Source organism: Charadrius vociferus, unplaced genomic scaffold, assembly GCF_000708025.1.
Source record: "Charadrius vociferus isolate BGI_N301 unplaced genomic scaffold, ASM70802v2 scaffold69, whole genome shotgun sequence".
Classification (NCBI taxonomy): domain Eukaryota; kingdom Metazoa; phylum Chordata; class Aves; order Charadriiformes; family Charadriidae; genus Charadrius; species Charadrius vociferus.
The window spans coordinates 323,359-332,709 of NW_009649937.1; the positions used below are offsets into that span (position 1 = coordinate 323,359).

The 9,351-nt window shown below is 50.0% G+C and overlaps 1 protein-coding gene across 1 annotated transcript in view; it reads left to right on the forward strand.

The window, feature by feature from the left end:
* The window catches only part of KMO (kynurenine 3-monooxygenase (kynurenine 3-hydroxylase)), a 10,179-nt gene that overhangs the window by 263 nt on the left and 565 nt on the right, over window positions 1–9,351 (forward strand). The window contains exons 2-14 of the mRNA XM_009891401.1: window positions 691–760; window positions 2,348–2,445; window positions 3,373–3,462; window positions 3,709–3,757; window positions 4,521–4,608; window positions 5,245–5,410; window positions 5,907–5,978; window positions 6,483–6,604; window positions 7,955–8,102; window positions 8,574–8,631; window positions 8,744–8,826; window positions 9,059–9,160; window positions 9,253–9,312. Of these exons, the coding sequence (XP_009889703.1) occupies window positions 691–760; window positions 2,348–2,445; window positions 3,373–3,462; window positions 3,709–3,757; window positions 4,521–4,608; window positions 5,245–5,410; window positions 5,907–5,978; window positions 6,483–6,604; window positions 7,955–8,102; window positions 8,574–8,631; window positions 8,744–8,826; window positions 9,059–9,160; window positions 9,253–9,312 (1,206 nt within the window). The remainder of the gene's footprint in view (window positions 1–690; window positions 761–2,347; window positions 2,446–3,372; window positions 3,463–3,708; window positions 3,758–4,520; window positions 4,609–5,244; window positions 5,411–5,906; window positions 5,979–6,482; window positions 6,605–7,954; window positions 8,103–8,573; window positions 8,632–8,743; window positions 8,827–9,058; window positions 9,161–9,252; window positions 9,313–9,351) is intronic.

Here is a 9,351-nt window from a genome sequence, read left to right on the forward strand (position 1 = left end):
CGGCATGGAGCACTGCAGCACCTAAATCTCTCGTTTGATATTTTGGCCATTAGCTTCTTGGTTCCTGTGCTGCTGGAAAAGAGTGATGACGTAAGTCTGTAGTTCTGACAGCGATTAATAATGGAATTTAAACACAAAAAAAGAAAGCCCTGCATTTAAATAACAAATGGGACATAGGTGTGCTGTCCTTTTTAAGGTAACATCTTGCTTTTGCACAGATCTAACTTCCCCTCATGTGTCCCCAAGGGAATGCGGCAGTACCCCAAATTCTATCAAGGAAGACAAACATAGTTCAGAGAGGAGAAGGGAGCTTACAGTTCAGAGAGGAGCAGGCAGCTTGCCTGTACCAGCTCTTTGTAGGTAACATAGAACACTATGGGATTAGCTGAAGGGATTAGCCCCGCTGCAATTAATGCATGTAAACAAGCCCTGAACTTCACATGACTTTATACAATGAGTTTTGATGGGTGACTTTTGTTTTGGAGGCTCTGCAGGCACACCAAGGGTGCCAGAGGACTTCTCTCCAGGAAGAAGTCCTCGAAGTTTCTTCATCAAAGGGTCTTCCTGTATATGCTGAACTGCACCCCCTGACCGCTGCTTTCCCTTGATGCATCTCAGTAGTGATCTGTGATATAGCTACCACATAGCTACTAAACACTTCATGCATCATTCCTGATCCTTCTCTTGTAGGTGGGTGCATTAAATGCCTGTTTCTTTGCTAGACGAGGTTTCCATGTTGACATTTATGAAGCCAGAGAAGGTAAGTTCAGCCTGATCATTACTGCTTTATTAATGTTTCTGTCCCTTTACTGATAACAGTTCTCGAAGAAGCAAAAGAGGAACTGTGTGAGCTCACTGAAACTTCAGAAACATAATGAAATCTGGAAGTGTGACCCTTTGGGGATATTCTTTTCCCTCTTCCCTTTAGCTCCTGTGGTGGTGGGGAGCATTTATTTGAAATACGTTGTCTTGTCTGGAGGGAACCCACCCTTCAGCTACTAAAATGATGCCCTTTTTTATGCACTTGGCTTAAATATTGATTCAAATCATCACCTTTGAAAATTTGTCTCTGCGTAAAGAATTATAGCACAGTGCTGTTGAAGCTGCATCAGAAGTTTGGAAGCAACAACTTGTTAATGCTGCAGCAATTCTGTTAGGATTAAAAGCATTGACTTGTCTGGTAACCGCTGCCATCAGTGATGAGGACAGCTGGTGGCAAGAGAGGCAGAAGGAGAGATGGACTGCTTTCAGGAAGCCTCCAGCTCTACAGGGCACCGCAGCAGAGAAATGATGGTTCAGAGCCCAGGTGCTGGCTGAAAGGGAGAGAAATCATTTGCCTTCAGTGTCTATCAGCTGACAGACAAGTAAAACCTGGGCAGACATAGCAAGCCAAGTGGCAGATGAGAATGACACCATGCCAGGTGAAACTTAACTCGAACGTGCTGTGAAAGGAAGGAGAAGCCCTGTGTGACACGTGGTCTCTGTGATAACTCTTACTGCTTGGGCAGACATCGAGATGGACAGTTCTGCTGCATGGTTCCCATCTGCACCCGTCCTGAGTCCTGCACACAGCTCTGGGTCCCCACCGCAGAAACAGGGGTCACAGTAGCCAGGCCCAAGCGAAGCCAACAGGCTGCAGGCCTTAAGCAAGAGCAAATGGCTTTTCACTGTGGTTTAACTGTTAAACTCTTTGCTAGATGTTGTATATGTTAGAAGTTTCACAGGTTCAAATAGCTTCTGGTTACTCGTACTTGCCTTTTGAGTCAGATGGATTTTACCACTTTGCTCCAGGTTTTGGCTCATTTCTTTTGCTGAGCTGCAACCCTGAAAGCTACTGGTATGAGGCGCCACACGTGCTGGCCAGACAACCTGAGAAGCCTGAGTGAGGCCATTCAAAGGAGGAACAGACCAGCACTAAGACATTTCCATCTGAACAATGATGGAGAAGGTGACCTGCCAGTGTCCCGAAAAGCGTCAGTCTGTGGGTCTCAGCAGAAGCTGACAGGCATTCATCACTTGGCTCTCTCTGCTTAGAGGGGAAATGGCTCTTAGTGGTAACGTGCCCTCTGGCACTGTGGGCAGCTGTCAGGATCCAGCATTCCTTTTGCAGCACTTGGCTGCAGCTGCTTCTTCCAGGCTAGAACTGGCACAGAGAAAGCCACCCTTGAAGCTGCTCAGCTGACTTCCCAACAGCTGAATGTGCCCTCTGCTACCTGCCCTTTCTGCATGCAGAGAAGAGGGAATTCCCCACTGTCCTGCCTGCAGTTGCTACAGGGATTTTGGGAGATGCCGCCCACACCAAGTTGTGGTATCGGCGTCTGCATAACCAGCTGATCTTTCCATACAGACATCCGGGTGGCCAGCTTTGCCCGTGGCAGGAGCATTAACTTGGCCCTGTCACACAGAGGACGCCAAGCCCTCCGAGCTGTGGGGATGGAAGAACAGGTACCCTGGCAGCTTCTGTCAGTGATGGGGTCTCTGTGGTTAAAATGCTGTTGACTCCAGCTGGTGATGGACAGGCTCTTTACAGCTCCCCAAGGACACAGGGGTCACTGCAGTGGTAGCTGTGCTTTCATGAGGGTGGAGGTATGGAAGTAGACCTCTCCCACTGCATGCCCGCAGCCTGACTCTCCACTGCTTCATGGCACAGCCACCAATGGAGATCTCCCCAGCCCCAGGGCAGCACCCAACCCTGGGCAGCTGGGGTCTGCTCATGGCAGATGGTGCTTCCCTGGGAGACCAACACTCAGGCAACACCTTCCAGTGTTTACCTCCCTGCTGTGCTCTCCTCCCTTCTGGAGGGTGAGGGCAAACGCGGCAGGAGTAGGTGGACTCCCAAAAGAGCTGGAGTACCAGCAGAATGTGGTAAAGGGGTCTGGTTTCCCCACTGGCATGCCCAGATTTGTATTTTCCCACAAAACCTTAAGCTTTAGGCTGTTCCCTGAAATCTATGCACACTGACTTCTGCACTTCTGTTAGTGGTGGGTTCTCCCAGCCCCTGGCTCCCTGCAGAGAAGGAGCCCAGGCTTCGATAGGTCGTATCCCAGCACCAGGATGTAATTTGACTGTCATCCCCTTCCCAGTCCTGCACCCTGCGGCTTTTCATGTCCCTTCTCTCAAAAAGTATTTTTGCACTGATTTTTATGAGAATGAGCTTGTAAGTAATCCCAGTAAAATGTAGTGACTTGTCATTAACAGCCCTGTAAAATTCTCCCCAGTAACTTGGATAGCCACATGAAAATGTATGAGCAGAGAGCATCTGATTCTGCTTGGAGTGCAGTGCATGGGGGAATGGTGTTTGGTAGCTTGTGCCTTGCCCCTCGGCAACTCAGTTTTGTCCAGAAGGCTGCGTTATGTTCCTTTCCATTTCAGATTGTGTCCAAAGGCATTCCCATGCGGGCAAGGAGGATACATATGCCTTCGGGGAAGAAGTACTCTATCCCCTATGGGAAGAAGAACCAGGTACTAGTCTTATGCTGCCACTCAGAGATGATTTGCAGAGCATGAGGGGTCTTTGATGGCATTAGTAGCTCTGTGTGGTGGATAGCCTAGGGCTCACACTCTTAGAAAGGATGCTGTGAGTGCAAAGGGGATTGCATGACCCCCCGACTTCAGCGAGGCTGTTTGGAGAGGGTGGTGTTTCTCATCTGGCCATGCAGAGCATCTTTCAGCAATGCCTCCTAAACCCCATGTTTGTTTGCCTTGCAGTATATTCTTTCTGTGGACAGAGCAAACTTAAACAGGGAGCTACTAACAGGTAGGTTGCCAGGTCTGTTTGCACTTTTACACACTATTTACTGAGGATTTAGGGTTTACCCCATGAATAGGACACTTTGGGCCCCAGGCTCTCTTTGCCTGTGAGTTTTGCATAACCTGGCTCTCAGAAAGTGCAAATGTGAACTAGCTTTGTTTTTAAGAGGAAAATCTGTGCAGTTTCCCTGCTACTTGTCTGACACAAAAGGATATTCAAACAAGCCCCCCCAAGGCCTTTCTGCATGTACAGAAATCCCTGAGGAGCAACTTGTGGGGGCTGCCTCAGCACCCGGGCTCCTGGCACTGGCGTGTGCTCCCAGAACTTCAACAGCCGAAGCAGGAGACATCTTGTTAGCCTTGCCACGGTTCATGGCATTTTCTGCAACCCCTGATTTTATAGAGACAAATAGAAATTGGAGCACTGGCAAAGTGTGTAATCAGGCCAAGCCAAATTTCCCCAAATTTCCCACTGATTACAGGCACCACATCCCATCCTGAAATACAATGTAGTGATGGTGGAAACAGGTCAATGATTCATGTCATTGAGGGGAAGAAAGAAATCTTTGGAGGATTCCCTGCACTTTTTACATAATTTTCACCACAGTTGACCAAATGCAGTCCTAGTGTGCCCTGCCCGCTGACTATCACTCAACATAGCAATATTATTTGCTGTAATGGCAAAAGTCCCTATAATTTAGGGATCCCTTGGACGTATTTTTGGGGCCATAGTACAAGCCTCTAGATTTAGTTGTTTTTTCTTTTCACAGCTGCTGAGAAGTACTCCAACACCAAACTGTACTTTGGACACAAGCTCCTGGGCTGTAATGCAGAGTTGGGGACATTAACCATAAAAAGGTAATCCCTGTGCAAGTCTGGGGTCAAGTGCTATGTTCAGTTAGTTCTGCTTAATCATTCATAAAACGTCAAACAATTGAGCAATCTCAGTTTGAAACTAGCATGTTATTCCTGAGTGGGCAAAACTTGGTGTCAGCTTTGGAAAGGAGAGACATCAAAGCAGGCTGAAAAATATTTAAGCAACTCTCTAACCCCCCAGCAGCCTGGCAGTAGGCAAGACATACTTGCTGACCTGTACAGAGAATAAACATGCCAGTCTCCATAGTGCTGTTTTTCAGGGACAGATTGCTCATCAGGGAGGGCAGCTATTGACCTTGTTTCATAGTTGTGTTAAGTTCTGGTCATGCTACCCATCCACATGAGCATGCAGGCTCTGCAAAACAGCAGCATTATTCCAACAGTGCCTGTTGCATTCTTGGGTAGATCTGGCAGAGTTATGCTTTTCATAACCTACAGGGTAATTATCTTAATGCTGAGCTTCCCAGTCAGTGAAAGCCAGTCTTCCCTCGCCATAGAAGATTAGGAACACTGGATGTGACACTGGCATTTTGCAGAAGGCAGATCCATTGTGCCCAGCTGTGCTGAGCTAGCCTGGAGTTACAGCAGGATTGATCCAAGGGACTCTCTTGCTTTCAGATCTGATCAGCAGCCATTGGAAGTCACCTATGATCTCATTGTGGGATGTGATGGAGCCTTCTCAACAGTCAGAAAGCAGTTCATGAGGCAAACACGCTTTAACTACAGTCACGAGTACATTCCTCATGGCTATATGGAGCTGACCATTCCTCCCAAGGATGGAGACGTAAGTGTGCCTGTCCTGGGAGCTGCTACCACTTTTGTCAATGGGACATCCTGCTCCCCTCTCATGGTGGTTCTGCTACAGCAGCTCCGGAGAAACTAATTTCTTGCTTGGGCCTCAGCCAAGGAATTAAAACATTCCTAGGAGAAGGCAGGCATCTCTTCCTGTGGTGGTGCCAATGTCTTGGTACCTGGCTGCAAAAGTCCTAGAGAGCAGTGGGGTTAACTATAGCTCTGAGAGGTCCTGGGGACATGGGAACATATCTGTGAGGACATCAGTGATTGCAAACCAGCAGATTTTGGCCCATCTTTCCTACCCTTTCTTCTTGCCCTGCATCTCCCTGAAGTACCAGGTACCATAAAAGGGGGGCTGTGGTCATTGTGTCTTCTCATGGTACGAAGGACGGGAACTGGTGTGCTGGTGTGGAGGGAAACCAGAGGGTGGGCTGGGGAAACTGAGCAGGGCAGGTCAAGGACACGAGATTTTCCTTCTCTTTCAGTTTGCCATGGAACCAAACTACCTCCATATCTGGCCAAGAAACACCTTCATGATGATTGCACTGCCAAACATGGTAATAACCCATGGAGATGCTCCCTTGGGGCATGGGATGGAGCTTGTGGGGATGAACTGGCTGTGGTGGCAGGGGCTGGGAGACCCCCCAATGTGCCAGGTGTCCTACAGCCTGCGGGGGTGCAGGGCAGGACCCCTCAAACCAGCCCTGCCTCATAGCACTGAACAGGTACCTGTGGCACTTCTCTCTGTGCACACATCTGAGCCCACCCAAGCCCCCTGAAAACCAGTTCTTTGCAGCTGGATGTTATAAATTAAATATGGGAGTACCAGGGCAGCTTGCCGGGCCCATGCTAGCAGATCACATGCTGCCCATTTCTGCCTCCCCCCCTGCCTGCCCCCTGTGTGTGCAAGCCCACCGTGGGTAACAGGGTGGCTGGGTGCTTGTACACACTGCACAGGCAGGTTGCTACAATTGCTGGGTGACAGGCTGGGCACGGAGCTGCTGCGCCAGGTGCCAGGTGCTCTCTGTGGCTTCTTTCTGACCTTCCTCCCTGGCTAGCAGGACAAATCCTTCACCTGCACTCTCTTCATGCCCTTTGACGAATTTGAGAAGCTCACGACAGGCGAGCAAGTGCTGGGTTTTTTCCAGACTCACTTCCCAGATGCCATCCCTCTCATCGGAGAGTAAGTGTTCCCATCTTCCCCTCTTGCTTACCAATGCAATGTCGCAAAGCCAGGGGATGCATCCCTACCCAGCGTCAGGTTCCTGGTGATGGAGACTCCACTGAAGGTGGTGAGCCAAGTGGTTGTGAATGCTGCTGGCATGGATCCCCACGGCCTGTTGGTCTGAAGGAGGGAAAGTGGACCAAGCTCCACATTGCATCCACACTGGAATAGCAGGCTCAGCAGTGGAATGCAGCCCCATCCCATTGCAGTTTCTGATGGAGTCACACTGAAGCACTGCTCTGTCCCTTGGAGGCAAAGCCCAGGTCCTGCCACTCCGGGAGCAAAGAACAGATCACCTCCCACTGCTTTTGTATTGCTGTTAAAGGTTTTGAACTCAAGGGATGGATTAACTGTTCATAAGCTGTGGGGTTTTGATGTTAGAGGTGGGTGAGCAAAGTGACTGTGCTAGAGTGAAGGGTAGCTTGCTGAAACCAGCAGCGCAAAGGTAGTCCTGCTGTTCAGATAGCCAAGTTGCGCAAATGTTGAGATTTTAGCCAACAGACTGAGCAAAGCTGGGCTTGGCAAAAAAAACCCCTCTCCATTGTGCTGACTAACCGAAGTCTAGCATTTATTGATTTTATGGCTAAAACAAATACCAGTAGCGTGAGACACAAGAGCAGGCAGTTCCAGTGGTGTGCTGCTCCCTGGGCAGTGGGGACCCTCTCACTGCTGGGCAAACGGCACAAAGGCAGCAGAGTGGAGGCCCTGGTGGCAGTGTGGACCAGGACCAGCCTTTCCAGAACACATCCTGATGGCCATGGTTCTGTTCAGTGTCCTCATTTTCCTGCAAAGAGGGAAGCTCCCCAGCCAGTGGGAGCTCCAGCCCACGCTATTAATGCTGCTGCTTTGCAACAGAGTTATCCATTATAGGCTTTTTTTTGGGCTGATTGGAAGGGTCTCAGCTGTGTTAGGAAGTTTCCTTTCCTCTTGAGGAGACTGTATCACAGGACTTCATACAAAAGTCGAACCTCAGATATCCTCTAGTACATCCTTCTACAGTGATGGCCATTCACCACTGCTCATGGTAAGAGGACTGAGATGTCGATGACGCTCTTACTCACGGTCAGGTTGTGTGCAGAGCTCAAAACCTGAAGACAAAATATTTGATCCATCAGGGAAAGTTAATGAAATAGGTTTTATGGCCTCCACATTTTCCCCAGCCCAAATATTCTAGTGAATAGGCTTGGTTTCTGCATCCCAACACTGACAGTGCTCATGTCCCTGACTTCCTGAGCTTGGCTGTGGCATGACTTGCTCTTCTTGTCTCTTGTGGTCCCACAAGTGAAGTATCTGTTGTTTTACCTGAAGGCGAGAGCTGAAGCATGATTACTTTTTGCTGCCAGCCCAGTCTATGATATCTGTGAAGTGCTCCTCCTACCACCTTGCTTCCCGATGCGTGCTGATGGGAGATGCTGCACATGCTGTTGTGCCCTTCTATGGACAGGGCATGAATGCAGTAAGTTCATGGCTGGTCCTGGGCTGTGTTAGTTGGGTCCCCACTCTTTTCACCCAGAAATGACTGGTTTTAGAGTGTAGGTCCATAGAATTCATGAGCTGGCCTGTCTCACAGTCTGATGTCCTCTGCATTGGCAGGTGTTGAACTCCCCTCAGGCACCTGGCTGCTCACTAGGACCTGGCTCTCCTCCAGGGAGGAGAGGGGATGGGGCAGTGTTACCACCTTCCCATGGGGCAGAGGATTGTGTAGGAGGGTGGTCCAGCAGGGCAGCCCCAGGCTGCTGGGAAAGGCAACCCCTTGGATTTCTCTGGAAGACCCCTGGCAGAGTGGCCTGGAGTAAGACGACTCCTGCTCTGAAGCTGTGGTCAGTGGGAGCCTGCACGCATAAACAGCTACACTAGCTAAGCCTCTGTGAGAGCAATTCTTGTGAATGTGTGGTTCCTTCTGCCCATTTATCCTGTAATTTTACAGGGCTTTGAGGATTGTCTGGTCTTTGATGAATTAATGGACCAGTTCCACAATGACCTTGGTGAGTGAGGTGGCTGGGGAGGAGCAAGAGCAGAGGAGGATCCCTCTGCATCTGAAGGCAGCTGGATACCCTGCTGGGGACCTGCCCATGAGCTGTCACTTTCTTCACCCAGGTGCCTGCCTCCCTGAGTTCTCCAGGCTGAGGGTGCCAGATGACCATGCAATCTCAGATTTAGCCATGTACAACTACATAGAGGTAGGTGAGCTGCACACAGACTTGTGGTCCTGTGGGCAGTGCAGACAGTGGCACTGTGTTAGGATGCACACAGTGGGCAGAGCCTCTGGCAAAACTCTGGCTGGGCTGTCACTGCAGCAGACTAGGCTAAGAGCTCCCTGAGAGCAACCCCAGTGGCAGCTGGAGAGCTACCAAAATGCAGGGGAGCTCTGCCAAGACACCCTGCAAAGGTGTTATGGTTGCTCTGTCACAGATGCGTGAGCACGTGAATTCAACCTGGTTCATTTTCCGGAAGCACGTAGACAACTTCCTCCATACCCTTATGCCTTCCACCATCATCCCACTGTACACCATGGTAAGTCAGCACCTCGGTCCCCACTGCCTGAGCTGCGGCGAGCTCCTCCTGGCTGGCTTTGAGGTGGTGACATGCTCCTGCAACCCTCCCAGGTGACCTTCACCAGAATTCGCTACCATGAGGCACTTCAGCGTTGGAAATGGCAGAATAAGGTTGGTTAGTGATGTTGCCCATCCTCCCCATGCCATGAG